The following is a 19,333-nucleotide window of genomic DNA, read 5'->3' on the forward strand; positions in this document are numbered from 1 at the left end:
ATATGTACCACCTAATCAAGTCCTACTGACAATCACATTCCTCCGTAACATGTGAGTCAACCAAACTTTTAAACAAGACCCTGGAGTTTCCAGCTGGTCTGGAGAGAATTCCAAGACCACGGAGCTGAGCAGCTAAAACACCATTTGCCATGATCTGATTTTAGGAACCGTTAAATGTAAGTAAGAGTGAGACCGTGACTGGTATTTATTTTTAAGACCTTATCAAAGAAGAACAGAGATAAAGCTGCAGTTTTCCCAAAATGGCCTAATAGATCATAGTAGACCAACGTTTAAGCCTACGTAGAGTCAACGAAGACCAGCCAACAGCACTTTAGAGATCACAGTGGTGTGTCAGATGCTTTTGGTTGGTAATAAACCTACCCATGATACATGGTGTCTTCGGGGTAGTGCTTGGGGTCTGCATATAAATTACATCACTGTAGTCCAAGACAGACAGGAATGAACACCATACCAGCTTTTTTCTGGCCTCAGAGGAAAAACAAGCCTTATGCCGGTAATATAAACATATTCATTTTTTTATTTTGTATTAAATTTTCTCCCCAAATTCATGGTATCCAATTGTTAGTAGTTACTATCTTATCTCATCGCTACAAATCCCGTACGGGCTCGGGACAGACGAAGGTCGAAAGCCATGCGTCCTCCGAAACACAACCCAACCAAGCCGCACTGCTTCTTAACACAGTGCGCATCCAAACCCCACCCAAACTCCCAGATATTTGTACGTCTTGACATGCTCTATGGAATTTCCTTCCAAGGTAGTAATGACATGGTCTACCAACAAGCTCTCACAGTCTCACGTCAGAATTAAACATTCGGTCATGTTTCTCAATCGTCAAATTTCGAAGTGGTTCCAAACATCATAAGGTTAGGTTTAGGCATTAACTCCAAATTTGTAAGGGTTACGGTTTGGGATAGGCTAAAAAAAAAAACATCTCAAAAACAACTTTCCATCGCTGGATTCAAACATGCAACCTTTGGCACCAGAGGCAGACATGAGACTGAGAGTTTGTTTGAAAACCATGTCAGTCATACCTACTTGAAGGTAACACTGCTCGCCGTTGCCCCTAGTGGCCGGTTTCCGCGTCATCACCCGACGTCCTCAGACATGGATGGGGACATCGAATTCTGACTTTATGACAGGTGACCTGGCTGGGTTTTCAGAGTGTTTAGCGTTGGAAAATACCATTTATTTTGTTTTAGAGGAATTCAGAACAAGCCGTACAGATTCTGTTCAATGACGTTAAAAGCTGTTTTGAGCTTTTTCAAAAGCCAAAGTCAAGCTGCCGCTACTTGAGTAGAGAACAGTGCCATCCGCGTAATAATTCACATCAGCTGTTTCAATGTGTCTCCCTAAGGGGTCAAAACAGAAGCTTAACCAGTGCTAGCCATGCCGTTATATAAAACTCTGTTGTCTAAATACGAGGCCACCCAATGTCATCCTCAGATTATCTTACACTTATGGACTTTTTTTGTTGTTGTCTTTATCCTTCTGAAAAAAAAGAAAGGGAAATAATTCCAGACCTTTATAAAAGGACTGTTATTGTTTAAGAGGCTTTGATTGTTTTAAATCCAGTTAGGCAACAAGCCCATGCACATTTTTGGGAACACTATGGGACATAAACCTCGTCCTCTGGGCCCAGTGTGCTGTGGTGTGTTTGTGTTATGAACATTTTAATTAACACTTTGAAATTAAGATTTGTCTACTCTTTTTTTTCTCTCTCTCTCTCCCACCTCCCACCTGCCCCCTCTCAGGAAGTTGATGTCGGTGTTGAAGAGGTATCTGGATGTGTCCAGTCGAGGGGAGCAGTGTGAAAACTACCTCCGCACCCTCAAAGCCCTGGAGTACATCTTCAAGTTCATCGTCCGCTCACGCATGCTCTACTCCCAGTGAGTCTGCGCGCGCGAGCGCGTGTGTGTGTGTGTGCGCGTGTGTGTGTAATCTAACTCTTAAAAGCATGCACACAGTCCACACACGCACACGCACAACACACATAAGACACATACACACATGGACACTCTTGTTTACGCTCTTGTACATTACCGAGCTAATTCCCAAAGACAGCTTGATCTGAAAGACGCTGATTGCAGCAACTAATGTTGCTCACAAGCGTTGATGATGAAGTGGCGTTTTCAATGAACACTAATGACAAAATAGACCCAGTGCTGAACGAGCAGCTGCGGATAGAGGTGAGACGCTGCCGCACAGAGACGTATGATACGTCAACTCTTCTGAAGGCTCCATATGATAATCAGAAACAACATTAATTAATAACATCATATCATTTGATCCTGACAGATTAGTAGCAGAACACAGGCTCTAAGGGCTCGGGCTGTGTTGCTTGTTTCGGGACGTGTGTGGTGTCTGTTGGCTTTTCAAATAGTTTCAGAAACCATATGCAATGCATATGTATTCGTCACTGCTCTCCCTGGAGGGATGCTAGAACGATGGGTTGCTCCAGTTCTTCAATCTCAGGTCTGCCAAACTACTTCAAAGAAAGTTGAAACTTTCTGAAATTCAAGTCTACGTAACTCATCCCATATGGGTAGCCTAAGCCAGATACTCAGTATTCAAGAGCAGCGCATGCAGTACTGTCCTGTAGCTTAATCTGTAGTACTGTTCATATCCTACACTCATCAATGATTTATCAGTTTGAATCTGAAGTTTCTCAAGTCCTAGTTCCGATAGTTCAGATTTCTATAAGTAGAGAATGTATTAGATGTTCTCTCTCTCTCTCTCTCTCTCTGCCCTATCCCTTCTTTCTTTAAACCTTGCTTTTACCTTTCTTTCCCCTTCTATAACTTTCCTCCGTCCTCAGTCACACCTCTTTATTTATCCCTCTTTGTTCATCTTACCGCCTCTTTCTTAGCTCTCCATCTCCCTCTGGCCTCTATCCCCCCCCCTCCCTCCCTCCGTCTCTCCTCGTCTCTCCTCGTCTCCTGTCCATCTGGTGTGAGTAGCCCATTCATTCTGTTGTCCCATGGCGGTGAATGGTGCATATGGGTAGCAGTAGAGTTACAGTAGCTATCAGGGTGAGCAGTGTTAGGGTCAACGCCTGGTCCCAGGCTGTTCTCTGATAGGGTCCATAGGGCTTTAGGCCCAGGATTATGAGGCCCTACTCTACTGTACACTCCACTCTACCACTATTCTACAGGAGCCTGCAGGGGTAAAAGGGTGCAGATATCCAGACAGGAACATGCCACTGGGGTCAGAGATATCTGTTGCACACATGTACGTTGTGTCGTTGGGATCGGGTTAGCATAGGATTGCAATGTGTCTACCCTATACCCGGCTGTCATGATTGTCTGCGGTGGAGTCTAAAATATATACTGTTTAGTGTGTGTGTGTGTGTGTGTGCGTCATAGCTACAGTGGCTTGCGAAAGTATTCATCCCCTTTGGATTTTTTTCTGTTTTGTTACCTTACAACCTGGAATTAAAATTGATTTTTTGGGGAGATTTGTATGATTTGATTTACACAACATGCCTTACAGCTTTGAAGATACAATATATTTTTTTTATTGTGAAACAAACAAGTTGGATGGGTTCCGCTGGTGTACAGCAATCTTTAAGTCATACCACAGATTCTCAATTGGATTGAAGTCTCGGCTTTGACTAGGCCATTCCAAGACATTTACATTTTTCCCCTTAAACCACTCGAGTGTTACTTTAGCAGTATGCTAAAGGAAAACAAGGCAAAAACAGGTTCCTCAAGCTCACAAAATATCGTACTGGAAGGGGTCATTGTCCTGCTGGAAGGTGAACCTCTGTCCCCGTCTCAAATCTCTGGAAGACTGAAATATGTTTCCCTCAAGAATTTCCCTGTATTTAGCGCCATTCATCATTCCTTCAATTCTGACCAGTTTCCCAGTCCCTGTCGATGAAAAACATCCCCACAGCATGATGCTGCCACCACCATGCTTCATTGTTCTCAGGGTGATGAGAGGCGTTAGGTTCGCGCCAGACATAGCGTTTTCCTTGATGGCCAAAAAGCTCAATTTTAGTCTCATCTGGCCAGAGAACTGTCTTCCATATGTTTGGGGAGTCTCGCACATGCCTTTTGGCGAACACCAAACATGTTTGCTTATTTTTTTCTGGCGACTCTTCTGTAAAGCAGATACTCCAATCTCCACTGTGGAGTTTTGCAGCTCCTTCAGGGTTATCTTTGGTCTCTTTGTTGCCTCTCTGATTAATGCCCTCCTTGCCTGGTTTGTGAGTTTTGGTGGGCAGCTGTCTCTTGGCAGGTTTGTTGCTGTGCCATTTTCTGTCCATTTTTTTATATTGGATTTAATCGTGCTCCGTGGGATGTTCAAAGTTTCTGATATTTTTTTATAACCCAATCCTGATCTGTACTTCTCCACAACTTTGTCCCTGACCTGTTTGGAGAGCTCCCTGGTCTTCATGGTGCCGCTTGCTTGGTGGTGCCTCTTGCTTAGTGGTGATGCAGACTCTGGGCCCTTTCAGAACAGGTGATATATATACTGAGATCATGTGACAGATCATGTGACACTTAGATTGCACACAGGTGGACTTTATTTAACTACTTATGTGACTTCTGAAGGTAATTGGTTGAACCAGATCTTATTTAGGGGCTTATAGCAAAGGGGGTGAATACATATGCACGCACCACTTAAAACATTTTTTTTTTTTTTTTTTTTACAAGTTATTTTTACCAATTTGGACTATTTTGTGCATGTCCATTACATGAAATCCAAATAAAAATCTATTTAAAACCTGTTTGGGATAGGAGTCCCACTAGCGACAACTTCCGGTGAAACTGGAGGGTGAGCAATTCAAATAAATAATCGTACAAATAATGGATATTAAACATTTAGGTGCATATAAGTGTCTTTTATTGGTTGAACGCTTAAATTATTGTTAATCTAACTGCACTGTCCTGTTTACAGTAGCTATTACAGCGAAACATGCCATGCGATTGTTTGAGGACGGCGCCCCACATCAAAATATTTTTCCACCGGCATAGGTTTCATACATTCACAAATAGCGATTAAATATTCACTTACTTTTTGAAAATCTTCCTCTGATTTGTCATCCAAAGGGTTCCAGCTATGACATGTAGTGTCATTTTGTTAGATAAAATAAAATAACGTTTCTATTTACTCCACAAATACTCTGAAATGTAAACAAACCATAATACTTCTTACTGAAAGAAGTATGTTCAATAGGAAACCGATTTTAGCAAGTGCGCCTTGTCTTCATGGCGCGCAAACACGAATTTCCAAGACTGTGTCCCTGTACTAAAACTGTTATTTTTTTTATTTGTTTTTGAAGTTACAAGCCTGAAACCTGCTGACACCATGTGGAAGCCATAGGAATTGCATCCAGGGAGCTAATTGTCAATAATACCTTTTACTTACCATTCTAAGAGGGTAGACTCTCTCCAAAGAAAAATCTGGTTGGTTTTTCTTTGAATTTTCTCCTACCATATCTATTGTGTTATATTCTCCTACATAATTTTTTACATTTTTACAAACTTCAAAGTGTTTTCTTTCCACTGGTACAAATTATATGCATACCCTTGCTTCAGGGCCTGAGCAACAGTCAGTTTACTTTGGGCACATCATTTAGGCAGGAAATTGAGAAAAAAGGGGCATAGCCCTAAGAAGTTTTAATTAAATTACAGGTTGCAATGCAACAAAATAGGAAAAACGGCAAAGGGATGAATACTTTTGCAAGGCACTGTATGTCCATTGTTTGTGCGTGTGTGTGTGTCTGTGTGTGTGTGCACTCAGCCACACAGGGGGATTATGAAAGACAATGCTTTAGTAATCATAACGCCGCCCGGTACTCTCAGAGTTATGTGGTAATAACCCTGTGTGTCACAGTCTAATCCAGGGTTCACCATCTGGTGGCCTGCGGGCCATATTCGGTCCTCGGGTTATTTAATTTGACCCCTCAAGTAAAATTTTTTAAAAAAAAATAGCAGCAAATTGTCTCAAAGTAATTTTAAATTTGGAAATCTGTTCTAAAGTATTCCTGTGCATAATAGAGAGGTACAGTGCCTTCAGAAAGTTTTCATACCCCTTGACTTACTCCACATTTTTTGGTGTTACAGTCTGAATTCCAAAAAAAGGATTAAATCATTTTTTTCTACACACAATGCCTCATAATGACAAAGTTAAAACATGTTTTTATACATTTTTGTCAATTTATTAAAAATTAAAAACAGAAATACCTTTATTTATATTCAGACCCTTTGCTATTTCTGAAACTATCCACCGCCATTGTCGCAACCCCTATTACCAGCCTGTTCAACCTCTCTTTCGTATTGTCTGAGATCCCCAAGGATTGGAAAGCTGCCGCGGTCATCCCCCTCTTCAAAGGGGGAGACACCCTGGACCCAAACTGTTACAGACCTATATCCATCCTGCCCTGCCTATCTAAGGTCTTCGAAAGCCAAGTTAACAAACAGATCACTGACCATCTCGAATCCCACCATACCTTCTCCGCTGTGCAATCTGGTTTCCGAGCCGGTCACGGGTACACCTTAACCACGCTCAAGGTACTAAACGATATCATAACCGCCATCGATAAAAGACAGTACTGTGCAGCCGTCTTCATCGACCTGGCCAAGGCTTTCAACTCTGTCAATCACCATATTCTTATCGGCAGACTCAGCAGCCTAGGTTTTTCCAATGACTGCCTTGCCTGGTTCACCAACTACTTTGCAGACAGAGTTCAGTGTGTCAAATTGGAGGGCATGCTGTCCGGTCCTCTGGCAGTCTCTATGGGGGTGCCACAGGGTTCAATTCTCGGGCCGACTCTCTTTTCTCTGCATATATCAATGATTTTGCTCTTGCTGCGGGCGATTCCCTGATCCACCTCTACGCAGACGACACCATTCTGTATACTTCCTTGGACACTGTGTTATCTAACCTCCAAACGAGCTTCAATGCCACACAACACTCCTTCCGTGGCCTCCAACTGCTCTTAAATGCTAGTAAAACCAAATGCATGCTTTTCAACCGTTCACTGCCTGCACCCGCACGCCCGACTAGCATCACCACCCTGGATGGTTCCGACCTAGAATATGTGGACATCTATAAGTACCTAGGTGTCTGGCTAGACTGTAAACTCTCCTTCCAGACTCATATCAAACATATCCAATCTAAAATCAAATCTAGAGTCTGCATTCTATTTCGCAACAAAGCCTCCTTCACTCACGCCGCCAAACTTACCCTAGTAAAACTGACAATCCTACCGATCCTCGACTTCAGTGATGTCATCTACAAAATAGCTTCCAATACTCTACTCAGCAAACTGGATGCAGTTTATCACAGTGCCATCCGTTTTGTTACTAAAGCACCTTATACCACCCACCAATGCGACCTGTATGCTCTAGTCGGCTGGCCCTCGCTACATATTCGTCGCCAGACCCACTGGTTCCAGGTCATCTACAAGTCCATGCTAGGTAAAGCTCCGCCTTATCTCAGTTCACTGGTCACGATGGCAACACCCATCCGTAGCACGCGCTCCAGCTGGTGTATCTCACTGATCATCCCTAAAGCCAACACCTCATTTGGCCGCCTTTCCTTCCAGTTCTCTGCTGCATAGATTGATTATGTATAGATTGATGTATAGATTTTATAATAAGGCTGTAATGTGGAAAGGGGTCTGAATACTTTCTGAATTCACTGTATAACGAAGTCAGTCCATTGAAATAAATAAATTACAGCCTAATATGCAGATACAGATATAGATACAGATACAAATACAGATATGCATCTGTTGGTCACAGATACCTTAAAAAAAAGGTAGGAGCGTGGATCAGAAAACCAGTCAGTATCTTGTGCGACCACAATTTGCCTCATGCAGCGCAACACATCTCCTTTGCATAGAGTTGATTAGGCTGTTGATTGTTGCCTTTGGAATGTTGACCTACTCTTCAATGGCTGTGCAAAGTTACTGGATATTGGCAGGAACTGGAACACGCTGTCGTACACGTCAATCCAGAGTATCCCAACTTTGCTCAATGGGTAACATGTCTGTTGAGAATGCAGGTCATTGAAAAACTGGGAACTTTTCAGCTTTCAGGAATTGTGTACATATCCTTGAGACATTGGGCCATGCATTATTGGGCTGAAACATGAGTTGATGGCGTCTGATGAATGGCACGACAATGGGCCTCATGATCTCGTCTCGGTATCTCTGTATATTCAAATTGCCATCGATAAAATGCAATTGTGTTCGTTGTCCGTAGCTTATGCCTGCCCATACCATAACCCCACCGCTACCATAAACGCTGTCTGCCATCTGCCCGATACAGTTGAAAATGGAATTAATCCGTGAAGAGCACACTTCTCCAGCATACCAGTAGCCATCAAAGTGAGTATTTACAGTCAGGTTAAGACCTTGGTTATGATGACAAACACGCAGATGAGCTTCCCTGTGACGGTTTCTGACAGTTTGGTCAGAAACTCTTTCATCAGTGTGGCTGAATGTGGACGTCCTGGGTTGGCATGGTTATATGGTCTGCGGTTGTGAGGCCGTTTGGACGCACTGTCAAAATGTCTAATACAACGTTGGTGGCGGCTAATGGTAGAGAAATCAACATTAAATTCTCTGGCAACAGCTCTGGGGGACATTCCTGCAGTCAGCATGCCAAATGCACGCTCTCTCAAAACTTGAGACATCTGTGGCATTGTGTTGTGTGACAACTGCACATCTTGCCTTTTATTTTCCCCAGCACAAGGTGAACCTGTGTAATGATCATGTTTAATCAGCGTCTTGATATGCCACACCTGTCAGGCGGATGGATTATCTTGGCATAGGCGAAATGCTCACTAACAGGGATGTGAACAAATTTGTGCACATTTGAGGGAACTAGATTCTTGTGCATATGGAATATTTCTGCGATCTTTTACTTCAGCTAAAGAAACATGGGACCAATACTTTACATGTTAATTTTACATTTTTGTTCAGTATACCTCCATATAGACTGAGTGTAAAGAAACTTTAGCAACACCTGCTCTTTCTGTGACATACACTGACCAGGTGAATACAGGTGAAAGCTATGGTCCCTTATTGACAGGTCCCTTGTCACAGAAGGTCCCAGGTCCCTTGTCACCTGTTAAATTCACTTCAGTCAGTGTGTGAAGGGTAGGAGACAGGTAAAATGAGTCATTTTAAGCCTTGAGACAATTGAGACATGGATTGTGACCCCAGTAAGTAATAGCTTTTTGCCAGTACAGAGGGATAGGGTAACGAGTGAGTTATGCTTCAGTAAGGTTGTCTTCTTAACGTTCAGAGCTATGTTTATCAACTGTACCATAGAAATGGAAAGTAAATCACAGAAAATAGATGTTGTGGTGGCAGCTGCAGAGAAATAGTTGGGTATACGAGATTTAACTTAGGATGAGTTACAGGGTGTGTTGAGGGGTGGTGTCCCGTCCTCCTAGGCTGTTGGCATGGGCAGGAGCAGATAGGTCTCCCGAGTGGCACTGCATCTCAGCGCTAGAGGCATCACTACATTGGGAGTCCAATAGGGCGGTGCACAATTGGCCCAGCGTTGTCCAGGTTTGGCCGGGGTAGGCCGTCATTGTAAATAAGAGTTTGTTCTTAACTGACTTATCTAGTTAAATAAAGGTTAAAAATTTTTTTTTAATAGGGTCAAAGTAGTGGAATGGGGTAGTGGGTTTTTAATGAGTGTAGGTGGCAACAGCATAGATGTACCTGGGTGTATGAGATTTTACTGCATTTTACTGATTTTTAATAGTTAATTGGGTGATTTATATTTTCATGAAATAGTGGTATGTAGGTGTAGAGTTAGTTGGTGGTGTTATTCTTTTCTTTAAGGAACAGGAATAATGAAGATAATTGAATGTAGGTAGGCCGGGACTGGCCTCACACTTTAGTACAATTGGTGGCGGTGTATGCACCTTTAAGTTGGATGCGATCCGCCAACCCAAACCCAAAGAACATGAGGAAGAAGACAGGGATTGTGTATGTGTGCCATTTAGATGGTGAATGGGCAAGACAACATTTTTAAGTGGGTTTTTCATGCTCAACAGTTTCCTGTGTGTATCAAGAATGCTCCACCACCAGTGGTGTAAAGTACTTAAGTAAAAATACTTTGAAGTATTTAGTCGTTTTTTTGGGGCTATCTGTACTTTACTCTGACTTTTACTCCACTACTTTCCTAAAGAAAATTCTTTACTTTCTACTCCATACATTTTCCCTTGACACCCAAAAGTACAGAAACATTTTCACCCTAAAGGACAGACACATTTTCCAATTCACACACTTATCACGAGAACATCCCTGGTCATCCCTACTGCCTCTGATCTGGCAGACTCACTAAACATAAATGCTTCCTTTGTAAATGATGTCTGAGTGTTGAAATGTGTCCCTGGCCATATAATAAAACAAGAAAATTGTGCCGTCTGGTTTGCTTAATATGAGGAAGGCGAAATAATTTTTTACTTTTGGAGTCAACATTGGCTAGCATCCCTGTGGAATGCTTTTGACAGCTTGTAGAGTCCCCGCCCCCACAAATTGAGGCTGTTTGAGGGGAAAAAGTTGTTCCTAATATTTAGTGCATTCAGTGTATACATCCATACGTTTTCTAAACTGGTACTACCTTCAGCTGAGGCTTGTGGGCATCCTAAAGCAAAACAACCGGCATATACAGTACCAGTCAAAAGTTTGGACACACCTACTCATTCAAGCGTTTTTCTTTATTTTCACTATTTGCTACATTACAGAATAATAGTGAAGACAAACACTATGAAATAACACATATGGAATCATGTAGTAACCAAAAAAGTGTTAAACAAATCAAAATGTATTTCATATTTTAGATTCTCCAAAGAAGCCACCCTTTGCCTTGATGACAGCTTTGTACACACTTGGCATTCTCTCAACCAGCTTCATGTAAATAAAATTTACATGAAATTTGATTTGATTTGAATGAGGTGGAATGCTTTTCCAAAAGTCTTGAAGGAGTTCCCACATATGCTGAGCACTTGTTGGCTGCTTTGCCTTTACTCTGCGGTCCAACTCATCTTAAACCATCTCAATTGCGTTGAGTTTCGGTGATTGTGGTGGCCAGGTCATCTGATGCAGCACTCCATCACTCTCCTTCTTGATCAAATAGCCCTTACACAGCCTGTAGGTGGATCATTGTCCTGTAGAAAAACAAATGATAATCCCACGAAGCGCAAACCAGATGAGGCTTATTGCTGCAGAATGCTGTGTTAGCCATGCTGGTTAAGTGTGCCTTGAATTCTAAATAAATCACAGACAGTGTCACCAGGAAAGCACCCCCACGCCATCACACCTCCTCCTCCATGCTTCACAGTGGGAATCACACATGCAGAGATCATCCGTTCACCTACTATGCTTTTCACAAAGTCACGCGGTTGGACCCAAAAATCAAACATTTTCAAAAATTCACCGGTCCACTGTACATTGCTTGTGTTTCTTGGCCCAAGCAAGTCTATTCATATTGTTGGTGTCCTTTAGTGGTGGTTTCTTTGCAGCAATTCGACCATGAATGCCTGATTCACACAGTCTCATCTGAACAGTTGATGTTGAGATGTGTCTGTTACTTGAGCTCTGTGAAACAATCTTAGGTGCAGTTAATTGCCGATTTCTGAGGCTGGTAACTCTAATGTACTTATCCTCTGCAGCAGAGGTAACTCTGGATCTTCCTTTCCTGTGGCGGTCCTCATTAGAGCCAGTTTCATCATAGTGCTTGATGGTTTTTACGACTGCACTTGAAGAAACTTTCTAAATACTTGAAATGATCTGGATTGTCTTAAAGTAATGATGGACTGTCGTTACTACATGATTCCTTGTGTGTTATTTCATCGTTTTGATGCCTTTGCTATTTTTTTCTACAGTGTAGAAAATAGTAAATATAAAGAAAAACCCTAGAATGAGTAGGTGTCTCTAACTGTATGTGTTCGTCAGAGTCTCACCTTTCCATATTGGTGTGTAGCCCAAACTGTTTGGACGATTCAGACGTTTTCGCGATGTCTCGGGGTCTGGCAAACATCGCTGTAGCTCGGCCACCTTCCACCGCAGATGCGGAAGGCCGCCATTGGCAGATGTGGTGGATTGAGACGCAGTTCATGCAAAACAGATTGTTTGAGTTTAAACAGACAGATTTTGATGGGGATTTTTCTATCATGCTAATTAGATTTCCGCTGAGGGTGCGGACATTAACTCTATTATTGCCCACAGAGTGAGTCCATGCAACTTATGTGACTTGCCAAGTTTACTCCTGAACTTATTTAGGCTTGTCATAACAAAGGGGTTGAATACTTATTGACTCACAACATTTCAGCTTTTCATATGTAATTCATTTTGGATCTTGAGTGGAGCAGCAGTCGTAGGCACTGCATCTCAGTACTAGAGGCATCACTATAGACCCAGGTTTGATTCCAGGCTTGGGCTTGGCCCGGGTTAGGCCGCCTTGTAAATAAGAATTTGTTCTTAACTGACTTGCCTAGTTAAACAAAAGTTAAATTAAAACAATTTCTAAACATTTCTAAAAACATAATTACACTTTGAAATGATGAGGTACTGTGTGTGGGCCAGTGACAAAAAGCCTTATTTAGTTTTCAATTCAGGCTGTAACACAACGAAATCTCAAGAGGTGTGAATACTTTCTGAAGGTACTGTATATCATATAGAAATGTAAGCACGGTTTGATACGGTTATGTTTTAGTCAAAATATTGGATCTGTAAGGGCTTCATGCGGTCAATTTGCAGTGTACAAATGATTTGTAATTATGTTCCGGCCCCCTGACCTTCCGCACAAGAAAAGAATTGTCCCGCGACTGAATCTAGTTGATGATCCCTGCTGTAATCCCTGTCCCCCAAGCACCCACGACTCGTGCTTGCAATTAACATTTACCACAGAATTACAGTGAGACATTAGGAGATGTAGGAAGGAAGAGGGATGGAGGGCTGGGGAGGAGGAGCGAGACGAAAGGAGAGTAATGAGAAAACATTAGTTACAACGGTAGGGATAGATAGAGGAGTTTAACAAAGAATAGAAAGGGAGGAGTAGACAACTTTAAGGATTGTGATGTTTTGTTGGGGACACAAGGTGAAACAAGATACAACATGAAACACTTGGCATAGCTTTGTATTCAGAGATGGTACTCTACTGTCAGTATCTGGTAGAGGTTGTGTACTGTAAAGTCTCCTCTGTCTAGTTTGACGTAGCCTCCATGTGACCTAGCCTCCTTACTCCTTCCGTTTCCCCCAACAACAGCCAACTAGAACTACGTAAGTCCTTAAAAGTATTCGTTACCCCAGAAAGGAAAGAAAAGGGAGCACTCGTGTCTGTATAGATCTGAGTACATTTTTGGGACTAACAAGCAGGCTTACGTAGTAATGCTGAATGTAGCGCGTTTTTGGTACACCTTCCCTTTTTAAATCCTGTTGGAGACATTAACCGTGCCCCCCTCTCTTCCTCTTTCCTCCCCTTTTCCTCCCCCCCCTGCCCCCCTCTCTCCAGGCTGTATGAAGGGAAGGAGCAGAAAGAGTTTGAGGAATCTCTACGGAGACTGTTCGAGTCCATCAACCAACTAATGAGGAGTGACCACAACACAACAGTCTTGCTGCAGGTAAACACTCCAACTTCTCTACCTCTCTCCTCCTCATCTCTCCTCTCCTAATGCTCTACAGTACATTTCTCTGTCTCTCCATCTTTTTTTTTTTACCTTGCTCATTTATTGATATGACCTCATTTGTCCCGATTTCAGGTTTTATGATTCTTTCCCATCCATGTGCATGTCTCTCTCCCTCTCTGCCTCTCTCTCTCTTTGTCGGTCTCTCTCTGTCTCTCTCTCCAGGTGGCTGCGCTGAAGTACCTACCCACAGTCTTGCAGGATGTGGAGACAGTGTTTGACGCCAAACTCCTGAGGTGAGTGCTATCCTCTGCCGCCTCCATAGGAATAGTAAATAGAACCGCTGTCAACATCGCTCAGAGCCTTCCCAGGGTGCAACGTGAAGTGACGTGTCTCTCACCTCAGTCACCTGTACCTAACGTCCACTAACTTCCCCTCTGACCCCCCCCCGTCCCTCTGGCTGATAACTGTCTCATAATGTTGTCTCCACAAAAACCCAACAAAACAAAACAGTCTAAAACACTGTCTCTGTCTCCCAGCCCTCTACCAAGGTCACAACCTTATTCCCCAGCTCTCTTTAACTCACAGTGACTCGTCACATCTTCCATTAACCTTTCATGAACCCCTCAAAGACAGACAGCCTTGCCTTTACAGTACTCATAATGAACATAGATGTGACTCTACCACATCCCCAGACCTTTTAGCTTTATAATGAAATGGGTCTCGAGTCTCCTTATGGCAGACAGACGTTTGGTTCCAGCAAACCACAACATCTTTATTTCAGGCCTGACCTTCCCGTGACCTGTGTCTGAGACTCTCTGAGGTGAGTGTGTGTGTGTATGTGTGTGGGGGTGTGTGTTTTTTTCTGGGTGTGTGGAACTCTGTTTCAGACAGTCCAAACCTGTCTGGTCTGTTGTATCTCTGGAGTGGTTGAGTGTCAACACAATGTCATGGAGGTGTTACCTAAAACACCTGGCCACCTGCACCAGAATGATAGTGGCAAGAACAGACCAAACACATACGCACCAACAATCAAGGTGATGTACTGTAGACTCAACGAACCACAAACAATAATCTTAACAGTGACTCTAGGAAGAAATGCCCTAAAGATCTCAATGGTGATATTTCAACGCTTTTTTGCAGTGCTCTGGGTCCTTACGGGAGAGCCATAACTTTGGTTTAATAAATGAACACAAACACCCAGCAGGTCCGCGCCTAGGAGGGTTGGGACGTGGGCCTCTGTAGGACAGACAGCCTTATATAATACAATAGCATGATTTTTCAATTTGTAATTAGATTGAAATTAGAGAGCCTAATTAGCACGCGATGCGCCACGGATCAGCTCTCTCTACTGTCTGAAAAGTGGTTGGCATTATCATTTAATTTGTTGTTCATCTAGCTAATGAAAGTACTGTGTCAACCACATTAATAAATGTATCTGCAGAATGGACGCCCCCATGCTCAATCTCCCTAAGAAGCTGCCAAGACTTTGTAACTGGCTCATTTAATTCTTATTTGATTGGATTCCGGGCTGAGGGTGACAGCACCTTGTCTCGTCATTAGTGTCCGTCGCTAGTTCGCGAGTTTGGCTCATCTGTTTTCACAAGGTCTAGCTAGGGGGGGTTGTTCTTAATGTTTTGTACACTCAGTCAGTGGTGGAAAAAGTACCCAAAAGTAAAGATACCTTTAATAGAAAATGACTCAAGCGCAAGTGAAAGTCACCCAGTAAAATACTACTTGAGTGTAAGTCTAAATGTATTTGGTTTTAAATATGCTTCAGTATCAAAAGTAAGTGTAGCCTCTAAAATATACTTAAGTATCTAAAGTAAAAGTATAAATCATTTCACATTCCATATATTAAGCAAACCAGACGGCACCATTTTCTTGTTTTTAAAATGTATGGATAGCCAGGGGCGCACTCCAAACACTCAGACATCATTTACGAATGAATAATTTATGTTTAGTGAGTGCCAGATCAGAGGCAGTAGGGATGACCAGGGATTTTCTCTTGATAAGTGTGTGAATTGGACCATTTTCATGTACTGCAAAGAATTCGAAATGTAACATGTACTTTTGGGTGTCGGGGGAAAATGTATGGAGTAAAAAGTACATTATTTTCTTTGGGAATGTAGTGAAGTAAAAGTAGTCAACAATATCAATAGTAAAGTACAGTACAGATACCCCAAAAAACAACTTAAGTAGTACATTAAAGTATTTTTTTACTTAAGTACTTTACACCACTAAAATAAATCTCATAGCTCATAAACTCTCTTCTCTCCCGAGCCTGCTCAGGTCAGAATGGCAGTTAATGTCTGCTTCTGAATTACATGTGTAATTTCAACTGCTTCAAATATCTGATTCGATAAACGATCAGGCACTCAGACTGATAGGTGCTTCTGTAACCTGAGTAAACTCCACTCATTGCACTGGCGCCATCGTAGCCTTGACCACAACACGTGTTCACCGATATCCCCTTACTTTCAATTCAATTTGTTATTTTTTTCAAGACCTCATACACTTTTTCAGTTATATTCCCGATGCCCAAGAAGAAGAAAAAAAACAATTAGTTTCCTAGTACATATGGAAATGAAAAAGGTTTATGAATGACATCTTGGAGGATTACTGAGAAAAGGATTTGACTGTAACCCTCTGTGGGGGTTACCCGGGAACGCCAGTGGGGAAAAATACCATTTGGGACACATCTCTAGTTTCTGTGCTGTGTATCTGTATCTGTATCTCTTCTCTCCCGAGCCTGCTCAGGTCAGAATGGCAGTTAATGTCTAGTTCTGACTTACATGTGTAATTTCAACTGCTTCAAATACCTGATTCGTAAAAGATTAAACAAACGTGTCGGAAAAACGAGAAAAGACTATCACTCTACATGGAATCAACCCATGTGCTACGTGTTTACAATTGAAATGAAAGTGTTTAATTAAAACGGTAGCTAGAGACTTTGCAATATTGCTCTTCTAGCCTTGCTGAACAATTGATCTAATTCTCCACTTCCCCACCCTCTCTCTTTCTCCCTTTCCCTCTCGCTTAACCCTCTCTCCACACCCCCTCCCTCTCCCTCTTCCTCTCTCCACACCCCCTCCCTCTCCCTCTCTCCACACCCCCTCTCTCTCCCTCTTCCTCTCTCCACACCCCCTCTCTCTCCCTCTTCCTCTCTCCACACCCCCTCTCTCTTCCTCTTCCTCTCTCCACACCCCCTCCCTCTTCCTCTCTCCACACCCCCTCCCTCTTCCTCTCTCCATGCCTCCTTTCCTCTCTCCAGTCAGTTGCTGTATGAATTCTACACCTGTATCCCTGCTGACAAGCTGCAGAAACAGAAGGTGTCCTCCATGGCCGAGATCGTCAGCAGCAAACTCTTCGAAAAACAGGGTAAGACAAACCTCCATGCTAGACAACGGACCAATGACTGACCTCTATGTTAACTACCATAGGAGCAGCCAACCAATCGCACACCTCATCTCGAAAGAGGCTAAAACTCGGCCTATTTGGGTAGATAGAGAAGGGTCTGTCCAATGTCAGATGCAAGGTCATACAACCTTGACTATTAGGAGAACATCCTACTTCACCATTTAAACACACTACAACCCCACTTCACTCCCTCGCCTTCCCTCCACTCAGAATCTATTATGAAGGCCTTACTGGTCTGTAGTGGTGTGATAAGTGGCAAATCGACTCCCTAAGTGGCCCCCCAGTCAGATTGATGGAAGACTCTGGGTGCTACTGTTCTCTAATTGGCTCCTGATAAGTGGTCCGAGCTGTCGCCACAACGCCAGACACAACTGGCAGATTGCTATTGTTGTCATCGCTCTGCTGTTTGTTTTTAAACTGATATCTGAATGAATATGTTAGAGAGAAAGAGAGAGAGATCAGAAAGAGAGAGAGAGAGAAAGCAGATGGAGAGAGCAGGAGCCCAGCAGCAGCAGAAGAAGCTTGTTGGCAGTTAAACAGACATCTACCCCCCCTCCCCTTCATCACCGTGACACCTAACACCCCCCATCCTCTCTCCTCCCTGCTTCTCACTCCCTGGCCCATCTTTGTCTCCGGGTGACGGATGATGTTGTAACTGGGGAGTGTGTGTGTGTGTGTTTGTTTTGTTGTGTGTGTGTGTTCCGTTGCCGGTTTGCCGTTGATGATTATCGATGTTGTTTTTGCTCGACGTTGCCGTGGGTGAGTCATCAGTCAGCCGTGGCCCTTAGCGGCCTGGTATTGTGGGTGAATGGGGGAGAGGAGCGGGTAGAATAGCGGGGAGCTTGACGTGGCGCGACACGGCTCGGCCTGGACACTCTTCCCATATTGATTATTGTGGCGTTGATTAATTCCCCCGGGGCTCCGGTCACCCTGCGGCCGTTGGCTAACTGTCCCTGTACCCAGAGTCACCAACCACCGCACACTGCATTAATACAGGGAGAGAGGAGAGAGGGAGTGGAGGGGAGAGAGGAAGAGGGGAGGGAGCGATGGAAGGGAGGGGAGAGAGGGAGATAGTGAGGATGACAGGGATAGTGGGGCAGATAGCGTGACAGGAGAGAGAGAGAGAGAGAGAGAGAGAGAGAGAGAGAGAGATTGACCTCTGTGTTTGTTAGCTGGATTGATACACACAAAGTTCATGTATATATTATCAAGCCCTAATCATTCCTCATACCATCAGCTGACCTTTGACTCTCTCTATGCACGTCACCCTGCATAAAAACACAATTCCAAGGTTCCCTGTTTGTCTGCCTTGTTTATCTGTTTTATTTATTAATTAATTCCATCTCAATCCAGAGACTCAGCCCTAATTGAGGGCTGACTCTCATTTTAATTAAGATGTATTCGGCATTGTAAATGTAGGCCTGTTTGTGGTTGGAGCATTTAGGCCAGTGAAATATGCAGGAGGGAAAATTATACATTTATACCAGCTAATGGCTTCTGGTCTGCTATCACTGCCTCCCAATACATATTTAATCTACCTGCCTGCCTCCCACCATTCACTGGGGACACACTGAGTGACAGGGGAGAGATGGAATAGTGTGCGTGTGACCGGGGGGATATATTTATGTGTATGTGTATGTGATTTTGCAATATGTGTGTGTTTCTTGGGCTGGTTGTCTTTGTCCTAGGGTTGATGACACACAGTTGGACCCATGGACCGCAGGTAACATTTGAACAGATTGGATTTTCTCCCCTCTAGATTTATTTGACATATGTTCCATGGATTAAGGAGCCTGCAGGCAGATACTGTACACACGTACACAAGCACGCACATACACACATGCATATATACACACACACACACACACGTGTTTCATAAGGGTTAATCTGGTTCTGGTTTCCCCATAATTAAATTACATTCACGAGAAGCATTACGGCACAACTTAGCCAAATTATTCTGACGTCAGACAGTCACAGTGACAGATTGAGCACATCAATACTGGATGAGATGGTAGAAAAAAACCTGAGAGATTAGGGAAAAAGACAAATGAAATAACAAGTCTGTTTTTTATTTGTTTAAGGAAGGAGAATGTGGAAAATAGTTTCCTAGGGTTAGAAGCTTGACATGTAGATTGATATAAAGTGGCGTTAGCAGTGGATACATAGGAAGAGAAGATAGAGAGTGAAAGGATGATAGATCCTCCAGAAGTTTAGTTTTCCTATATTTTTGCCCAGCTGCCCGCAGCCCTGTTCTGTAAGCTCGCAATAAGTCACTCAGCCACGGAGCAGGAG

The 19,333-nt window shown here is 43.1% G+C and overlaps 1 protein-coding gene across 2 annotated transcripts in view; it reads left to right on the forward strand.

The window, feature by feature from the left end:
- Positions 1-19,333, forward strand: part of LOC110488657 (dedicator of cytokinesis protein 2) — a 141,584-nt gene that overhangs the window by 12,838 nt on the left and 109,413 nt on the right. For both annotated transcript variants that reach the window (XM_036942766.1, XM_036942765.1), the window contains exons 15-18: positions 1,774-1,908; positions 13,510-13,618; positions 13,847-13,917; positions 16,896-17,002. In XM_036942766.1, the coding sequence (XP_036798661.1) occupies positions 1,774-1,908; positions 13,510-13,618; positions 13,847-13,917; positions 16,896-17,002 (422 nt within the window). The remainder of the gene's footprint in view (positions 1-1,773; positions 1,909-13,509; positions 13,619-13,846; positions 13,918-16,895; positions 17,003-19,333) is intronic.

The sequence above is a fragment of the Oncorhynchus mykiss genome, chromosome 14 (assembly GCF_013265735.2).
Source record: "Oncorhynchus mykiss isolate Arlee chromosome 14, USDA_OmykA_1.1, whole genome shotgun sequence".
NCBI lineage: Eukaryota > Metazoa > Chordata > Actinopteri > Salmoniformes > Salmonidae > Oncorhynchus > Oncorhynchus mykiss.